The 20,994-nt window shown below is 37.2% G+C and overlaps 2 protein-coding genes across 3 annotated transcripts in view; both read right to left on the bottom strand.

The window, feature by feature from the left end:
* The window catches only part of GRM5 (glutamate metabotropic receptor 5), a 582,078-nt gene that overhangs the window by 105,256 nt on the left and 455,828 nt on the right, over positions 1-20,994 (bottom strand). The gene's annotated exons all lie outside the window — the stretch shown is intronic.
* LOC104657432 (40S ribosomal protein SA-like) lies at positions 7,076-7,942 on the bottom strand. The gene has a single exon (XM_010357226.1). The coding sequence runs from the start codon at positions 7,940-7,942 to the stop codon at positions 7,076-7,078; it is 867 nt and encodes a 288-aa protein (XP_010355528.1).

The following is a 20,994-nucleotide window of genomic DNA, read 5'->3' as shown; positions in this document are numbered from 1 at the left end:
CTTGCCATTTTATGCCTTTTAAGTGGGGACATTAGCCCATTTACACTCAGGATATAAATTGATATGTGAGAATTTGATCCTGTTATTGTGCTAGTAGCTGCTAACCATTTTTAAAGGATCCAAGAACACTTCCTTCATGAAGACCACCATGATTGCAGATATTAAAATTAAGTTGCACTTTGAACTCTGGATCATTTTCTCTAGACCTTTCTCTGACACTCTATATTCCTTATTATAGAATTGTGGAAATACTTTAGGGGAGCAGAGTTGGAAACATTCATTTCCTAGGTCAGTCTTATACTTACCTTTCCCTATTTAACATGCTAAGTAAAGAAGAGTTTTCTCACTTGATTGATTCTATTACCAGAAGACTGTGTATTCAGTGGCAATCTCTGAGGCCACACTTAGGTGCTTTACCTTGACGCTAAGCCATGGTCTGCAACTCAGCCTCCCAATCACTATCAGAGTACAGCAGTACATGTTTTTCTGACTGTTATAAAAGGTGTTGGTTTGAGTCTCATTCTTTTATTTTTCTCTCTTATGAACAGGGTATGGAGATCTATATTTGAATCCTGTTCTGTGTCTTCCTGGCTCTGTGACTTGGACAGGTTACTTCAGTTACTTAACATTCAGTTTAATCATCTGCCAAATGATGACCCTCATTTTACAAGAATGATATGAGAATTAAATGTTATAGAAAAGTCATAAGTATCTCACACAGAGCCTGGCACAAGATGCTTCATAAGTAGTAACTATATCAAAATGTAAATCATACTAACCTTTAGTAACTATATATTTCTGGTCAAGACTTTAGAGTATAAAAGTAAGTGAAAGGTCTCACCTGATGTGATACCCATTAGACTCTCAGGCAATCACTGTTTAGCTTTTATTTCTGATTTTTATTTATGCCTTGTCCACAATAGACAGCAACTGGCACAAAGGCAAATTTGAGCCTTTTTAATTTGTAAATTAAATCACAGTGTTTAGGGCATGGTTACTATACTGTTTATTGAATTGAATGGGGAAAATATTGACAATTTGCATTTGTTTGGCACTTTTCAGCATAATTTTGCATTTATCTGTTATGTGCCTCAACACTGCAAGATAGACATGGACAGCAGAAATTATCCACACTGTATATATGAAGAAACTGAGCTGTAGACAAGTGAAGTCGATTTCTCATGGTCACTCAGAGAGTACAACTCAAAAGTTGACAGAAACTTCTAATGTCATGACTAGTTTTCTTGTTATACTATATTGTTATTCTTTGGAAAGAAGAAATCCCTGTATCACCTTTTAAAAAATTATTCTAAATAAGAGATAAACTTAGGGAAAACAAATGGTAACAATATTGAATTTTTCCTATACAGTTCCATGCGTCTGTTCTCTCAGATAAATGCCTGCTAGCACTGCCCAAGACCTGGGCCCAGATATGTACAGAAGGGGCCAATCAACGCAAGAGCTTAAAAACTGACGGATGCATATGTTTGTTCACAGTTTGTTAAATCATTTGTTATTATTGAGCATCTGGGAACAACTGGCCTATTTGAGTGGCATTAGGATCTTGTAGAAGTGCCTGGTGACTATTTTTTCCTAATCACCCAAAGGCCTAAGTGATTGCAGATTCCTCCCCATCAAAATAATAATAAAAAATAACAATAATTGGAAAACCAACAAAATACCAGAAGAGAACAAATAGAAGTTTAACTTATGTAATTAATTTCTTATTAAGTCATTTTGATGCTTATATATTTTGCAGAAAGAAATCATAATTTATTTTAGCATTCATGAGGCATCAGGAGTTCAGTTCATAGAAATCCAAGTTTAAATTCTGCCTGTGCCATTTCACCTACTTTCCAGCCTTCTTCCTCCACCAGAGAAAGAAGCACATGGCTGACCTTTTACCTTCTTCAGGTAGCTGAGAGAGCTCTATTGAAATGTGTGCTAACAAAATCAGGACTTTACAAAATGCTTTAATCTCACACAACTCAATGAGCTAGGGGCTATTTCCACTATAGATTAAGAAACTAAAAAAAAAAAAAAAAATTAAATAAAAAAAAAATCAAAGTTACTGTGAATAGCTGGCAAGCTTAGCTTTTTTTTTAAATTGGGGCCAGGGGTGGTTGGTATCCACATTTACAAGAGACATTTGTTAATACATTAGTCTCAAGATTATAGATGTGGTGAATATATTGGTAAATTGGGGAATTCTCTTGCCTCTTATCTCTGTGGGTTTAGGTCCCCATCTATCTCCACTCCCCCTATAATTCCACACATGGCTGAAGGGGGTGAATGTGCAAGATGACATCGCACTTTGTGTAGAGAATGCCTCTCAACTATTAAGAACAGCAGAGCGTAGCATATAAGAGCACAGATTCTGGAAGTAGACAGAAGGTTACAATCATAGTTTTGCCATTTTCTTCTGTTCATTGTTACTAGTAAGTTAGTTAACCTCTCTGTGCCTGAAAAAGATGGTTTTAAAAATAGTATCTAGCAAATTTAGATGATACTTAAACAAGTTTATACTAACAAAGCATTTGATAAAATAAATTGATTTATGTTACCTCGTCCCTGACCCAAGTTTTGTTAATAATAATATGATTTATTTCTTCACATTCAAAATACAAAGATCTGGGAGAAGTATGTTGCCAGAGGCATTAGCGAGTGCAAATATACCTAATATGTTATTTGAGGAATAAAAGAAATGCTGAAGCATAATAAGGGGAAGAGAAGTAGGATATGAGGCAAGAGAGAAGGGGGTTGGATGAGGTAGTGCTTTGGAGTGTTTTTTTTTTTTTTTTTTTTTTAACCAGAGAAACACTACTATCTGATTTTCATTATTTTTTTTTTTTTTTTTTTTTTTTTTTTTTTTACTTTGCTGCATGGAAAATAGAACAAGAGTGAGAAAATGGGGAAACGCAGGAAATACTGTGACAGAATGCTAAGAGATTATGGTAGCTTAGTCTATTGCAGGATTCTGAATATATTTCGAAAGCATAGAGAATAGAATGTACTAACAGATAGGATGTTGAGTGTTAGGAAAAATAATGAAGGATGAGTCCAAGTATTCAGTTAAGTAAGTAGACAAATTAGAGTGTCATTAGTTGAGAAGTGAGAAATCACTAATACATAATTATGATTCTGTTCTGTTTCCCTATAAAACTGGTACTGACTTTTATCATATATTAAACATTCAATACAAAAATTGCCTGTTTACATAACTATCTCTAACCTGGATCTAAGGCTCAGTTTTGCTGTCTTGTAACATTGGTGGTGATCTGTCACTGATTTCCAGGACACTGTGGGCTCCCTAGAGACAAGGATTCTGTGTTTTTTACAGATGTAGCCCTTGTGCCTAGCATAGCACCTGACACACAATTGGCTCTATTAATATATGTTAAGTAAATGAATGAGGCCAAAGGGATGGCAGGATGCCTCAAGGAGTGTGATCAAATAACAAGTCTCATTCTCAGATTGTCAAGTCAGTTTACCAGACAGAAAGCATTCCTTTGTAGAATAGCACTTGTTTAAACAAAACTAAACATAGCAATGCCAATTTACAGCAGGATCTGTTAGGTGGACCAGACAATCCCATCAAGCAATCTCATGTATTTTCACCATCTAATAAAACTACATGGGAAAAATTTTGGTCCAATCAAGATGGAGTAAGCACACTCTGATTCTCCCAATGAATACAGCTAAAAATCCTGGACGGAGCTGGAGAAGCTAGTTGAAAACTCTGAAAAATAAGTAGTAATAAGTGGATTGGGGAAAAATAACAGAACTCAAAACATCACTGAATCATGCGTGAGTTTCTTGGATTTTTTTCCCCTATATCTTCAGATTTAGACTCAAAAGCAGCCAAATAATGGAACTATGCACCAGATGCAAGCAGAAAAAGCTCCAAGAAAAGTTCTTTATTTCCAATCTGAGGAATAGAAAATGGCACCCTACAAATCAGAAAGAGTGGAGAAAGTTGTATTTTTGTTTTTTTGTTTCCTTCTGTTCAAGCCCCCAGGTAACTCTGGCAAGGTGATAGCAAGTGGTGGTGGCAAAGGCAAAAGTGTCTGGGTGGATGCTTTTAACTCTAAGGATGGAAACCCTTCTCTGTGACCAAAGGAACTATATCCCAAGTGTGTGTGTGTGGTGGGGGGAACTTCTCTGTTGGTTTGTTCCTTTCTCTAGCCTTTCCCCACTTGGTTCCCATGGCAGGGTGATCTCAGGAACAGAAAGTGAGAGGCAGAGGTGAAAATTAAACTCTCAGATCTCTAGCCGGAGGACCAGGAGGTGGGTGGGAGAGACTGGAACCTGGAGTGGGACAGGGAGACAGTAAGGGCAGGGAGGTGGGGAGTGCTAAGAAAGTGGTTCTATAGCATTGAGTATGAATTCTTAGTTTCCCCCTAAGTTGTACAGGCATTGATTTGACTCTGGTCAGCATACCAACCTTTTGAGAACTAAACTATGGGATGGAACAATGCCCAGAGCTAAAGACTGACCACTTGATGAGGCATATGTTTGATAAACTTCGATAGCACTGCAAAGGCTTTGAAAACTGAGAGTTGAAGGTGCAGCATAAGAAGGTAAGTGGGAACTTACAGACTAATCAGGTTGTTTGCCTATACTTAAAAAAAAAAAAAACAAAAACAAACAAAAACAGTATTCTCCACTAGATTTAAATAGCACCCAAAATTTCATAACATTATATTTGAAATGTTCAGAATATGGCAACTATATACAATTATTTGGGAGTGATGTAAAGAGCCCAGAAACTTTTACTAATCTTCTGGCTTCGTTTCTAAATTCAGACTGTTGATACCATCTTTCTTTAATGATTTAGTAGAACTCATTGAGTTATATTCAATTCTTTGTTCTTGCTGCTTTGGCCCTAGAGAGAAATTCTGGCTCATTAAATAATTTATTAGTTGACTCATTCAGAGATTAAGTCATTGATTAAAAAGACATTTATTGAGTACTTACTGCATGTCAGACACTGTGCTGGATGCTGCTGACAGAAACACAAGTAAGATGAATCTGTGTCCTCAAAAAAAAAAAAAAAAAAATTCACCATATAAGGTATGAGCTCAGTGGTAGAAGCTTGTGGGGCCCAAAGGAATTTCATCTTATTAGGCAAACTTTAAAGTCTTAAATGCACATAATAAAATGCCTCGTTTTATTCAAAGTTCTTTTCTTATCCAGTAAATGGTAGGTATGTTAATTAGTTGGCATGATAGTGCACCAAAGAACAGGGCTTCATTCAGTTGTATTTACTTTGTTCAACGATTATTATTTTAGGGTCTGCTGTGAGCCAGGATTAACCTAGCCATGAAGTTCTGTACCAAGCAGACTTACCAGGCGCTCTCTGGCTGGATCCGCCTCACAGCAGCATATAGAGAGGAAATGGAAGCAGGAAAGGGCTGCTCTTCCTTCTTTTTTTCTTTATTCTAAACTAGATCCTTGAGTTAGACCACTTAATATTCATTCCTAATTTTCATATTGTTTAAACAAATCAGAAGCCTCCAAGAGGATTAGCAGAAACTACAACTCTCCAATCTGTGATTACAATTTAACTTTACAGTCCCTCAAAACATGTTCTTTAATTCATCTGGGAAACCAGAACTTTAAAGCCTAGTAGCTGTTAAACAAAGGAAAATCAGACTGTCTTAACAGTGCAGAATCAAAGAATGTCTGAGATACAAGAGATTTCAGAGAACATCTACTTTACAAGCTGAAGAAAGGAAGCCCTTGGGCTGAATGTGGCCTTTAGATATGTTGTATTTGGCCTAAATGCCGTTTTATGGAAATTTCACATTAATATCTAGCTTTGTGGATTCTCTTGATAATCAGAAGATGTGACAACACTAGCTCCATTTTCTCACATGGCAAATGCTCTGGACCCTGTCTCATCCAAGATTGTGACCTTCTAATTTGGTCCAATAAACTAATATTACAGATAAGGAAAATAAGACCAAGAGGATTTACCTAAAGTCGTATCTTTAGTTAGTAGAAGCTAGCCTCAGAATACTTGCCTCCTAATTTCTTGAATAGTGTTATTTTCATTATGTGAGGCTAAGAAACCATTGTTTAAGAATGATTTTGGCAAATTAACTCATGACCATAGAGTAATAAAACAAGCAGCAGTTTATTTATTTTTTTTAAATCTTGAGTTAATTCTTTGTGTTCTTATTCTAGGTACTAAAATACTTTCAGATTGTTCTCACGGTTTCTTCTGTACCCATTAGTAAGGGAAGGATAGTAAAAGGAAGGAAGATATAAGGGAAGGGATCCAAGTATTTTCCTGGAAGATGATTATAAAATCTGGAAAATACCATTGGATAACATACTATAACATTGCAATGAAAAAGAAAACTGCAGTGAATCAAATTCTCCCTACTCTCATTTATTTTGTGAATCTACTAATTCTTTATGCATATGGCAAATGGATTTCAGTTATGCACAGTGGATGATACCATATTTTTTCTGCTGTGACAGAAGGGCAGGACATCCCTCCAAGCCAGAATTAATCTTTTGTCCTTATATGCTCCCACAGAAATGTGTTTATATCTCTATTACAACACACAATACTCTCTGCCATGCATTAGAATTTTCTGTGTGCTTGTCTGTGCCCACCACAGAGTAAGAACTCCCTGAAGGCTAACATTTGTCGTGTTTATCTTGGATCTTCCATTGTTTCTAACACCATGGCTTAGACTAGGCAATCCATTTCTTCATTTTGCATTTGCTAAATGCCTATTCTGTGCAAAAGCCTCTAAAAATATCATGGGATTCAGAGATTACTTCAGAGTAGAAAATCAGCCCTATATGGATCAGATACACATTGATCTTGTTTATCATTGTATTTCCAGCACCCAGAACACTGTTCAACATTGTCAGTAATATAACAGTGGATCATACTTATGATGGTTGAAGGTGGAATAGACTTACTGTATGGAATCTAACAGAAAGTGGGCCCAACAGAGAAATAAATGTTACAATGAAGGTGCATAGAAACTGATGTTTACTTTCCATCAACCATTTTTCCATGTTGCTTAAGAGCCCGTGCAAGAACAGATTAAGACTATTCAGTGGTTGCTCCTACCCATTCAGTGGCCTGAGCAGTGGGAGCTGCAGACCAATCTTCTGTGGCAGGCTCAGCAGTCCAGTCTTCAGTAGGGAACTGCTGAATAGGCATAGAGGGCACCTGCACACCTTCAGACCAGTCTGAAACCTCAGGCTGAGTAGCAGTGATCTCAGGAGCTGCAACAGTCCATTCGCCCTGAAATTCCTCCTTGGTCACTGCCTTTTCAGCAGCAGCCTGCTCTTCTTTTTCAATCTCTTCAGGATCTCTGTAGAAGTAGAGCTCAGGCATGACCTCCCACAGGTGTTCACGGGAAATAGTGCCACACATGCGCAGAACTTCCCGAGCCAGCATCCACCACATCAAACCCACTGAGTGAGCTCCCTTGTTGTTGCATGGGATGGCAATGTCCACAGAGCACAGAGGAGAATCTGTGTTACACAGAGCAATGGTAGGTAGGTTAACATAAGATGCCTCCGTGAGAGGCTGGTGGTCAGCCCTGGGGTCAGTAACCACGAGAAGCTGTAGCTCCTGGAAGGCTGCCTGGATCTGGTTAGTGAAGGTTCCAGGAGTGAAGCGGCCAGCAATGGGAGTGGCTCCAGTGGCAGCAGCAAACTTCAGCATGGCCCTCTGGCCAGTATTCCTGGAGGATATAACACTGACATCAACAGGGTTTTCAATGGCAACAATGGCACGAGCCGCCAGCACAAGCTTCTCCCAGGTCCTCTTCAGATTTATGATGTAGATGCCATCACTTTTATAGATATACTGGAAGTCAAGATTAGTGCCACCTAAGTGGGTTCCTGCCGCAAGGAACTTAAGGACATCCTCCTCCTTCATTTGCAGGACATCAAGGGCTCTGGACATTGTGAAAGTTTCCCTTTAAGTTATGATGGGAATCCAGAACAACGCCGTATGGACCCCTCTGATCTGCGCGGAAAGCAGATCAAGTTTAATAAAACAAATGACTAGCTATTGATTTAGAACTTAGGTGATGACTCGTGTTGTAGGGAAGAAAAAATATTCTATGAAAGGGCTGGAGTAACTGATGACATCACATAAATCATTCATCCCGTGCCTAACACTATACTGCCTATTCTTTGTCAGGCAGCATGGCAATACTGGAAACCCAGAGCTGTATCCACATGCCTGTAGAGACACCAGTTCTGAATATTTGCAGTATCTCCAGTTTATAATTGTGCCCGAAATACAGGCAGTTGACCTCTGAATGCTCATATTGAAATGCAAATGAACACAGCAGCTGCAGAAAGAAAAGGCTTCTTCAGGGAGCTTCAAAAATTCAACAGGGATTGCACACTTCTACGTGCAGAACACCAAATTTTAAATTTAAATGATTCACCATGAACAGCCGGTTGGCAGCCCTCTGATGGATATGTTATTTTAGATACCATATCTCTCATTCACATTACAGTATTTTGCAGAACTTCCATATGATATGTAAATGAAAGGAGAATTCCACAGGGGCATGAGGGCTAATGGTTATGATATTATTTAAAAGATTGTGTGGCAAAAACCATAACATTAAAGTCTTCTTACTATACTAAGACCAAACTCCTAGACCAGACTTTTCCCACTTGGCCCTATCTATCTTCATTGCCACCATTCTTTTCCATGAGTTATATTTTAACTGTTTTGTCATGTTTCCTGAAGATGTGGCTTTCCCATTTTTGTCCAATTAGCTTCTTGTCATACGTTAAAACACAATCTAGTGGTCACTCTACCATGAATCCTTGATAGCGTTTCCCAGGTAGAATTGAAAATGATTCTTTTTTCAGGGCTCCCTCACTTTGAAAAGAAGGAAAATAATACTTTCTTTTAGAGTTGTGAGAATTAGAGATAATACATATGGAAGTTATGACCCCACAACAGGTACCAAATAAATAGAAACTTGCTGTTGTTATTACACATCTAGTACAATTTACATACATAAGATCACTATTAGTATATTTCTATAATGAACACACTCCATCTTTGAAACTTTGAGAATTACTGTGCTTATTTATTCACACAGTGTTCTAGAGTTTATGGTTCCAACAATGAGATGCAAAAAATGTAAGTTCCTTTAAGATTTTATTTCTAATTAAAAACAATGAGCATGCTAAATGAGAATTCCATCTCTTATAATAAGCACTGTAATTGAAATGAAGTAGAAAATTGCAAAAACGAATTACATTGCAGTATGTAAACCTTCTACAAAGAATTGAACCAGAAAATGCAGAGTTCACAAATTGCACACGTGGGAGATTAATCATCATCTCTAATACAAGAGATTTGATTAGGGTAGAAAGTAGATCTGTATAAAATGTTTAATATTGAATCATTTTTATCAAAAAGCATTTTATGAAGCTCCCTCTTCTGAGTGTAGTGGCTATTGTACCAATGGTACAAATTTTGTAAAGTATAGATATTCCTTTAAAATCATAATGTTATTTTCAACCATGACAATAATTATTTTCTATAAGCCATTTTACTCTGAAATATTTCAAAGGTAGCCACTAAAGAAGAGATAGGAGAGGAAAGTATCCCACAGGTGCTACATTCTAGGTGCTTTACACTTATGACCTCATGTAGCCCTCACAGCAAACACATAAGCTAAGCATCATTTTCTACCCTTGCTTAGATGAGAACATTTGGGCTCCAAGAGTTAGAATAAAATGTTAAATGACATAAAGCTAAAACATAGTTGGGGAGAATTTCAAACACAGTTCAGTCTGACTCTTTCGACTATGCCATCTGCAGTATACCTAAACTTCTGCAGTATACCTAAAAGGAACATTTTCTAAATTATTATCATGTTTAAGAAGAAGTAACAAAGATAAGAAATTGCTTAAATACACTATCCACCTTACCATTATGAATACACATTTATTTCACTGTAACCCAGACTTGAATTCCTTTGATTTATGGGATCACACAGCTCAGCACATAGCTCAAAAGCTGCATGCTGGAGGGAGCTACGAGGAAGGGGTGGGGGCGGCAGACACCTGCCTTCTGACATCTGATCTTTTAATCAAAACCTGATATATATGCATTTATTTATTCAATGAGTATGTATTGAGCACCAACTGTGTGCCAGGGTTTTCCAGTTAACAGAGATTGCAGTAAATATTTCTTAAGAATCTAGTGTGTCCTAATATCCATAAAATTGCAGTAGAGGAATTAGTCTCATGCACATGCACATGGTTTAGCTTATTTGGAGTCATATAACCTAGGTTTGAAACTATTTCTCCACTTACTAGTTGTGTAATCCTGGGCAAGTTTTTTTAATTAATTAATTTATTTATTAATTAATTTATTTATATTCAAGAAAATCTATTATATTTCTTTTTTCTTTATTTCTTTTAATGATTTATTAATTATTATTATTATACTTTAAGTTCTAGGGTACATGTGCACAACATGCAGGTTTGTTACATACGTATACATGTGCCATGTTGCTGTGCTGTACTGGTTAACTCGTCATTTATATTAGGCATATCTCCTAATGCTATCCCTCTCCACTCCCCCAACCCCACGACAGGCCCCAGTGTGTGATGTTCCCCACCCTGTGTCCAAGTGTTCTCATTGTTCAATTCCCACCTATGAGTGAGAACATGCAGTGTTTGGTTTTCTGTCCTTGCGATAGTTTGCTCAGAATGATGGTTTTTAGCTTCATCCATGTCCCTACAAAGGACATGAAGTCATGCTTTTTTATGACTGCATAGTATTCCATGGTATACATATGTGCCACATTTTCTTAATCCAGGCTATTATTGATGGACATTTGGGTTGGTTCCAAGTCTTTGCTATTGTGAATAGTGATGCTATAAACATACATGTGCATGTGTCTTTATAGCAGCATGATTTATATGATTTATAATCCTTTGGGTATACGCCCAGTAATGGGATGGCTGGGTCAAATGGTATTTCTAGTTCTAGATCCTTGAGGAATCACCACACTGTCTTTTACAATGGTTGAACTAGTTTACACTCTCACCAACAGTGTAAAAGCATTCCTATTTCTCCACGTCCTCTCCAGCACCTGTTGTTTCCTGACTTTTTAATGATTACCATTCTAACTGGTGTGAGATGGTATCTCATTGTGGTTTTGATTTGCATTTCTCTGATGGCCAGTGATGATGAGCATTTTTTTCATGTGACTATTGGGTGCAGAAATGTCTTCTTTTGAGAAGTGTCTGTTCATATCCTTTGCCCACTTTTTGATGGGGTTGTTTGATTTTTTCTTGTAAATTTGTTTAAGTTCTTTGTAGATTCTGGATATTAGACCTTTGTTAGATGGGTAGATTGTAAAAATTTCTCTCATTCTGTAGGTTGCCTGTTCACTCTGATGGTAGTTTCTTTTGCTGTGCAGAAACTCTTTAATTAGATAATCCTGGGCAAGTTATTTACTCTCTCTAAACATTATTGGATTTTTGTTAAAAGGACACTAATAGTAATTGTGTCATAAAATTTGATGGGAGCATAAAATGAGATAGTATAGGGAAAGTGTGGATAAGAATAGAACCTAGCAAGCAACTGCTTGTTAAGTGTTAATTATGATAATGATGATAATAAGACCACTTATTTCTTATTTTTTCAAGACAGAATTTCACTCTTGTCACCCAGCATGGGGTGCAATGGCGCAATCTCAGCTTACTGCAACCTCCGCCTCCCAGGTTCAAGCGATTCTCCTGCCTCAGCCTCCCGAGTAGGTGGGATTATGGTGCCCACCACCATGCCCGGCTAATTTTTCATATTGTTAGTAGAGACAGGGTTTCACTATGTTGGCCAGTCTGGTCTCAAACTCCTGACCTCAGGTGACTTGCCCGCCTCAGCCTCCCAAAATGCTGGCATTACAGGCATAAGCCACCGTGTCTGGCCTGAGACCACTTATATTGTCCTCAATTATCAAATTAAGCTATAGAAATCTTCATGATTGGGCTGCATAAAATACAAATCGCTTTTCTAATTTTGATGGACCTCTTATTTTACCTAGATTATGGAAAACTGTATTATTTTTTCATTTGGGAAATTGAAGTAGCTTTTATTCTCCTGTGTTCCTTTTACTTGACTGCCAAGCAATGGGAATGTAACCCAGGCTCAGTAAATTGGCAGCTGTATTTCAGGAATCTGGAGAAAGCTAAGTAAAGCAAAAGAATGATCAGTATTTATTTGCAATCATGTTTGTGATAGGGTGCAAATGTAGTCATACTCTGGCCAAATTGCTAAAAGCTGTTTCCTGCTTCCCGGAAGCCTATGGACCTGGGCCAACTTTCCAAACTTGGTCTTCTAGCTACCAGTACATCCGGGTGGTGGGGGTGGGCAATATTCTTTAAACCAATACTGTTTATGTCATTTATTTGTCTTAAAAAAGTCAAACTAAAATTGGTTTTTAGTGATCGCAACGAAACCACTGGCATGAGTCAAAATGTTGTTTGGAAAAGCAACCTGCAATCAACTGGATACATGTTTACTAATTATTTAAGTTCCAATTCAACTATTGATTTTCATAATAATGAGTGGCTTGGCTCTCTTCAGTGTTTGATGGGCTTGTATGAAGGCCTACAGTCCAAGATAATTAAATTATTTAACTTTATATTAAAGTCAAACCATGGACCAAAAGTTTTCCTGATTCAAATTATTTAAGAAAGAAAATACAAATGTCAAATTCAGTTCACTACTGGCTTCTCCTGATCTGGAAAAACATATGCCTCGCACCCTGGAACCTGATTTCACAAGGGAGAATACCTTCCAATTATCTGTGACTATTTGAATCTAGTAATTCTGTTTAGAGAAAGAATCACCAGATGACTTTTCTTCCCTCTCTTGTCTGCTGAATAAGCTTAATTAAATATTGCCTGAGAGGATAAGAGAAAACCCTGGGCCATGCCTTATGGACGTACTTATGTACGTACTCCAAAGAGAATGAGAAACATGGGAGGAAGGAACAATGACAAGAGGGAAAGTGAAATAAGAAACTAAAAATTTCAGGCTGGATATGGTTGCTTATGCCTCTAATCCCAATGCTTTGGGGGACCAAGACGGGAGGATCTCTTGAGCCCAGCAGTTTGAGGTTGCAGTGAGCTATGATGACACCACTGTACTCCAGCCTGGGCAACAGAGCAAGACCCTAACTGTAAAGAATAAAAATTAAAAATTAAAAATTCAGGCATCAAGGGAACACTTATTGCAGAAAATTTGCTATGTGCTTCTTAGACAATCAATTAAAACATCAGTTTTGCTTTCTAAATTTTTCCATGTGATATTCAATAATACCTGGTTATTCAGGATTTAAAAAAAAACTCTTTGAAGTTATTTACTCTGTTCAGACTTAATTTTCCCCTGTGTTAGAAATAGGTAAGATATTGATACAACTAAGATGGTGTTTTTGCTAGGGGATCTAGGAATACAGAATTGTATAAAACTATAGCTACTGTTTTGCATGAGGTTTACTTATGTGATACAGTCTTGCCAAACAATGACTGTACTTCATATGTGAAATTAAAATGCTTTATTGTTCAAACCATGGTCATTTGGAATGAAGTAAACCTAAATTTTATATCAAAGGGATCTATTCCTCAGCCTCAGATGCAAATCTTACACTCATAAGATTTGGCAGCTCTACAGGGAACAGGCTAAAGAACTCAAGGGTGCCAAAGATCCAGAGAGCCAGGATTTCTACCTCACTCAGAGAACAGGGAAAAAAATGGCCAGGCTTGCCTCCAGATAAGAATGTGCCCTACTTCAACTTACTTCCATAGCAAGAGTGTATGAGGAAAGAGAGAAAAGGCTATACCAGTGTCCCTGACTTTGAATCCATAGTACCTCTGCACTCTATCACAGGTGGAAGTATCCTGGAATCTAGCCAAATTGTTACATGAAGAGTAATTTTTCTAAGGAAAAATCCTTAGAAAAGAAGTATTGGGTGGATTTTCTTCTTCATGGGTCACAATTTGACATTCATATTAAAAATTATTAAGCGCTAGCATCGTACCAACATTATCGTATAGAATTGTGGGCATGAAAAGGCCATGCAATTTACTCTTAAGATGCTGTAACCTAGAGGGAATGTTTAATTGGAGAGAGAGGGAAGGGGGCAACGGCTGAAGAACTACCTGTTGGGCACTATGCTCACTTCCTGGGTGATGGGTCTAACTATACCCCAAACCTCAACATCATGTAATATACCTTTGTAACAAATGTGTGCACGTACCCCTAATTCTAAAATAAGAGTTGAAAAAGAAATGAAAATAAAAACAACAAAAAATCAAGCAAACAAAGAGCGATAACACAAATCCAAACTCTTCCTAGAAAAAAAGAGAGAATTTGTAGCTTGGGTCAAAGGAGAAAGCTATAATGATTTCTCCTGTGCCACAGTCTAGGCAAAACACAAAAATTTCAGGTAGAATTCAGAGGTAACAGGCAGTGAGCTCTAAGAAATGTCACATATACAGAGCAGGTCTTAAGTGACTAGCTTATTTTTTTTTTTTTTTTTTTTTTTTTTTTTTTTTTTTTTTTTTTTTTTTTTTTTTACCAGATTACCTCACACTAAACTTTCACAGACATACTTCTTGGCCAATTCTTCCAACAGTTTTGTAAATTGAGAGCAGCCTTTACAGGTTACACCAAATTGAGAGCAACCTTTACAGGTTACACCAAATATAGAGAGATTTAACAACTTGCCTAAGGTCACAGAGACAGAAAATGGCAGAGAAGCACTACTGCTAAACACAGCTTTGTATAATGCCATGGATTACATAGCTATAGTATAGATAAGAGGTTTTAGACCATAAAAAATTCTTAAATGTTGCTTTTATATTTTGCTAGAATTTCACAGATGTAAAACATGCCAATTAAAACAGAATATATAAAGCAGTCTAATCGGAAACCTTCTGGCAATAAGAGTTTGCACTTAGTTTATAAATGCACAAATCTCTCCATTGTGACTCATAGAGATTTCTGACTTCCATTTATTTCAGTTTCATTTCTCCATACAATGTAATTTTTGGTTGAATTCTTAGATTTCCATTCTTTTATGTGTTCGGGTGTTGTGATTCTCGGCTCTGTGAAATTGCTAGAAAAAAGTGCAGAAGAAATATGCCTAATAATGTTGTAATTTACTGAGTTTTACTAAATGCCAGAGACTATGTATTATGCACTAAATTATGTCCCCTCAAATACCCCCAATATGTTGAAGAAACTCTAATTCCAAGTGTGATGGTATTTGGAGATGAGGTTTTGGGAAGTAATTAGGTTTAGATGAGATAATGAGGGTAGCCTGTTCATGATAGGGTTAATGTCCTTAAAAGAAGAAATATCAGTGACTTGATAAAGAAGATATGAAAAAAATTTGATTCATGCCTTGAATTTCTCTCCCTTTCTGCCAAATGTGCACATAGCAAGAAGTAGGCTATCTGTAAGTCGGAAAATGAGACCTCACCAGAATCCAACTATGTTCACATCCTGATCTCAGGCTTCCAGCCTCCAGCACTGTGGAAAAAAAAAATGTTGTTTAAGCCACTGTGTCTATGTTATTTTCTTATGGCAGCCCAAGCTGACTTAACACTATGTTAAATGCTTCATAGGTACTATTCCATGTTCTTCTCATAAGATTTCTATCTGCTAGGCATCTAATATTATCCCAAATTTACAAGTGAAGAAAGTGAAGAAAGAGAGTTTAAGCAATTTGTCCAATGTCATAGAGCTATTAAGTGGCAGAGCCAGGATATAAATCTAGCCTGTCAAATGCCAAAGCTTGTGCAAAACCACTTTACTGTGATGTCTTCAATGTGCATAACTTTTCATTTCCATAAACCCACCACTCACAAATCAATCAATTTAATCACATTATCACATTTATGAATACGAGATACATGAGTATACCTTACATTTCTTTGTGGAACATTTTTTAGGTCTGATGGACCCAGCTCTTCCTGTAATTACTATGTGAAAGATGCACATTAGGGACAGTTTCTAGCCTTCTATTCACTCTTAGTAATTTTGCACCAGGGATTCTTCATTACCACTGCATGTCATTAAGATGTCAGTCATACTCCTCCTAATTGCCTGTACAACAGCGACATGTGTACACTTCAAATTTGAAATATTTTAAGCAGAACTCACCTTCTCTACTGCAATCTTGCCCCTTTCCCTATATATCTATTTACAAAATTTTCTCAATCACCTAAAATTGAATCCTTTAAGTCACCCTTGCCTTCTCCCTTTCCTTCAACCCTGCAGAGGATAACCAAGTTTACCTCATTCTTCTGTCACCTAACAATAACTTCTATGACACCCTCAAATTCCCATCAGCTTAAAAAAATAAAGGTAATCTCTCCCTCACCCAACAAACTCTGAATTATACTGTCAGATTAATCTTTTTAAATGTGGCTTTTGATTACATCATTTTCTTCAAAAGTCTTCAACAATTAAGATATAGAAGAAAATTTCCCAAATCATGGTTCGACATGCATGATTTAAAAAATCTTTTCAAACTTAAATTCTCAGTCTTATTTGTTATAATCTGTGACACTGAGTAGGACATGTATTTTCTCAACTCCATTATTTAGTTTGCCAAGCTGTTTAAGCTTGAAATACTCTGCCTCCAACTCCCTGTCTCACAGCCCAACCAAACTTCAGGATTCAATTCAAAGACTAGCTATGTCATTAATCCCTAATTTCCCAGATGCATGAATTCTCTACTTCTCTAATGCCTAGAACCACATTAAGTCACATTTCAACTATTTTTTATTTATTATGTATAATCTTGTATTGAAGGTATTCCCAGATAAATTGTAAGATGGAAGAGATTAACCACTAACTATTCTTGGCCTCTTCTCTTGTAACTCTTAAAACTAGTTCAGGATCTTGCTTAATGGATGTTAAAAAGTGATAATTTGATAAAGAATATATGAAAGAAATTTAATTCATGCCTTGAATTTGTATCAATACTTCATTGAAAAGAAATCGTGTGCCATTTAGGTTATATTTAATGTCTGCTCTGATAGTCATGAACCCTTGAGCTGATGAGTAAAATGTTTTGCAAGCAACAGCTCAAATATCCTGGATCTATTCCAAAATAAATTGAATTGGCAGGGTCAGTGGGAATCACTATGGTAACAGATGGATCCTTTAATTCTTGTAGTCACTTTGGTGTAGACTGGCATTTACATATCATGACAAAGGCCTGCTGCTGTCCATCAGGAGCAGGAGAAAGGTATATGAAGTCAAAGTAATTAACAATAGCTGCTATGACAACAGACTCAAATAACCAGTAGCTTAATACAATAAAAGTTTATTTTTTGATTATATCACAATCTAATGTAGATTGTGAAGTGCTCCTGACTCTTTTAAGTGACTCAGGGAGCCAAGCTCTTTCTAATGCACGATTTTGCCACTTTGGATCCGTTTTTTTCTAGTCACATGAATGTAGGAGGGAGATTGAGACCAGGATCTTTTGTGTATTTTTAGAACGCAGGCCTTTAAGTAGCACACATCACTTTAGCTCATATTCTGTCGACCAATTATAGTCAGGTACTGCAAAGTAGGTTTGTAAATGGTGCTTTCCTATGTGCTCAGGAAAAGGAAATGGATTTGCTGAACATCTAGCCTATCTTTGCCATACCAAAGCTCTAGCACCTGAAGGAATTTGATATCTGGATCTGATGGTTATTATTCTGGAAGAAGGACCCTGAAAACACATTTGTACTGGGTCTATTGGTAGTGTCAAAATTCTTTTAACATAAAATTCCTTCAAATGACCAGACCTTCTTTAGTAGAGTTCCATGGCAGGGCTATGCTCAGTAATACCCAACAACTTTGCATTGCTATTCATTCTCAAACTCAAATATGTCAGCTATGCATCAAACATATCTATTGTCTGACTGCACCTTACCTATCCCACCTTATCTCTGCTTATGTATAGTGTCTTTTCTGCTTTAATCTTCCTAATCCATTTCTGTCTGTGAACATAGCAGGCAAATTCTGAGACCCCCTCCAGAGGTAGAAGGTTTTGTGAATTAGAATGCCTTCTTTACTGAGGATGGACAAATAGAAAACCTCTTCATGATGGACTCTTCTACTCCAGGTACACTTCCCTATTTCCTCAGGCTATTCTGTCTACTTGGCCACTTACCCATACCACTGCACTTACCCACAGTATACCCATGCTGTCTCCTCCAATTGCCCTTGGATAATCTCACCTGAATTGATTTCTCCTGTCCACAGACTTGCATGACTTACTCTTTGAGTTACATATTCCCGTGATGCTTGATAACCAGACAATCTGTTTACAGCTCTGTGGCAGTCAACGTTATCTGTTACAAAAAAGGCCAGTTCAAGTCGTGTCTTTGTCTAAGTCCTCTAGTGGCTTCATGTCTCAGTTGAACAAAAGCCAAAGTCAGCACAGTGGCCCACACAGCTTTCCAAGATCTCACCTTCTGTGACCTCTTTGACATCATCTTCTACTTGTTTCCCCAACTTACTTTGCTCCAGCCACATTGGTCTCCCATCTGTTTCCTTACCTATGACAGTTTCCACACCTCTCCAGGCTTTATTCCTGTAATTTTCTTCTCCTGAAATCATCATCTCCCTTAACAACTTGGGTCATTCCTTCCTCACTTTCTGGGTTTTATACAAAATTCAGTAAGGTGCACCCTCCCTAACACTCTGAATCCTATCTATCTCCCTGATTTTTCTTCTAGCAATTATCACCATCTGATACAATATATATTTCACTTATCTATTTTGTTTTACTCTATCTCCCCTAACAGGAATGTATGTTCCATGAAGGCAAGACTTTTTGTCTGTTTTGTTTACTTCTGTAACTCTAGTATCTAAAATGCCTAATGATATATAGTAGTTATTCAATAAGTATTTGCTGAAGGGAAAATGACTCTTCTAGCTTTAATCTTTTAGTATATCTTTTATTCCTTAGCAGAATGTAGAGACCCTGAAGTTAAGTACTAGATCATATATTTTCCTTGTATTCCACTCCAGGGTTGCCCAGTGTTGCAAATGGCTTAATAATAATTTACTAATGTAATACGCACACACACACACACATTGTGATGGAGTTTCACTCTTGTTGCCCAGGCTGAAGTGCAATGGCTTGATCTTGGCTCACTGCAACCTCTGCCTCCCAGGTTCAAGCCATTCTCCTGCCTCAGTGTCCCAAGTATTTGGGATTATAGGCATGCGCCACCACAACTGGCTAATTTTATATTTTTAGTAGAGACGAGGTTTCTCCATGTTGGTCAGGTTGGTCTTGAACTCCCAATCTCAGGTGATTTGCCCACCTCGGCCTCCCAAAGTGCTGGGATTATAGGCATGAGCCATTGCACCCAGCCAGTTATTATATTTTATAAATCAAGATCTTTCACATCATTTCTCAGTGACTGTATCTTTGATAGAAGGCTCTCCTGTCTTCAGTACCACGTCACAGCTGTGGGGACAGCAGCTTCTTTATTTAGCAGCCATCTGGACTAGGTGTCAGTACTCTGTAATTTTTAAAGGTTGTGACACTGGCAATTACTGAAATGTCAAAACACTAGGCCAACCATGAGGACTGTGGCAAAAACCTTCCCACATACTTGTCATGGTGATGTGGGTAAACTCATATATAGCATTTGACACTCAGCCATACAACTGAAATTAAAGTTAGTTTTTTATAATATCTTAGAGAATGGCACCTAGTATAAGACAGGTATACCACACTAAAACACATACATGAATATGAAGAATAAGGTTATGAATAGGCAGAGGAAACATCTGTTTTTTGTTTTTATATTAAATGTTATATTCTAGTAATATGCTGTAAATCATCATTCCTAGCCTGGATATTATTGGGAAATATATTTACTAATGCCACACTTTGTATTTCTTTTCCACAATAACCTAAATGCAAATATTTTCTAAAGCACAATCGATTGTAAGTGTAAAGTCTTAATGTAACATTTCTTGAGATCCTTTTATAGGATCTTTACCTATATCATACTATTTTATCCCCATAATGACTCTAAAATATAATTATTGTCTGAATTGTAGAAATGAAGAAGGCAAGGCTAAGTAACTGGTCCCTGGTTACAGAGTGAGTTAATGGTGAGCTGAATTTTACATAGGTGTTCACTCCAAACCTCTCACTTCTGTGCATTTCACAGCATGGCTTACCTGAGCCATCTGAGAGACTGGGAGAGAATGATTCACTGAGCAGCTCAAAAGGGACAAGCTTAGGTATTAAGAGTAGGAGGAGAAAAACATCCTTTTGTAAAGTAAATTTCCACTTGGTTACAGACATCAAAATCACAAAATATATGAGATTAGGGACTTGGTTATTTGCTAGAATTCTTTGAAGCCTGAGAAATAAGTCTGGTAGATGATTATTTTATGTTTTATAGATATATATGTATAAAGGGACAAATAGATATTTGTCCTTAAACATTTCTGAACAGCTTTATTAAAGTACTATTGACATAAACTGCTCATATTGAAACTGAACACTTTGATAACTTTTCACATATGTATACTCTCATGAAACCACACAAAAATCAAGATACTTAACATATCCTTCACCTCCATGAGGTTCCTCCTGCACCTTTTTAATCCATCACTCCCTGTTCCCATCCCCAGGCAACCACTGATTTGCTTTCTGTCACTCTAGATTACTTCGCATTTTTCTAAAGTTTCATAGAGATTGAATCCCACAGTATGGACTTTTTTTTTTTTTTTTTTTTTTTTTTTTTTTTTTTTTTTTTTTTTTTTTTTTTGACTGGATCTAACTCCTTCATCTTGGCTGGAGTGCAGTGGTGCAATCCTAGCTCACTGTAGGCTTAAGTGATCCTGTTGCCTCAGATCCCCAAGCAGCTAGGACTACAGGTATGTGCCATCACACCTGGCCAATGTTTCTATTTTTTTGTGGAGAC

This window comes from Rhinopithecus roxellana, chromosome 15 (genome assembly GCF_007565055.1).
Source record: "Rhinopithecus roxellana isolate Shanxi Qingling chromosome 15, ASM756505v1, whole genome shotgun sequence".
In the NCBI taxonomy this organism is placed as follows: domain Eukaryota; kingdom Metazoa; phylum Chordata; class Mammalia; order Primates; family Cercopithecidae; genus Rhinopithecus; species Rhinopithecus roxellana.
Note: the sequence above shows the minus strand (reverse complement) of the source record. Positions and strands in the feature narration are given on the sequence as shown.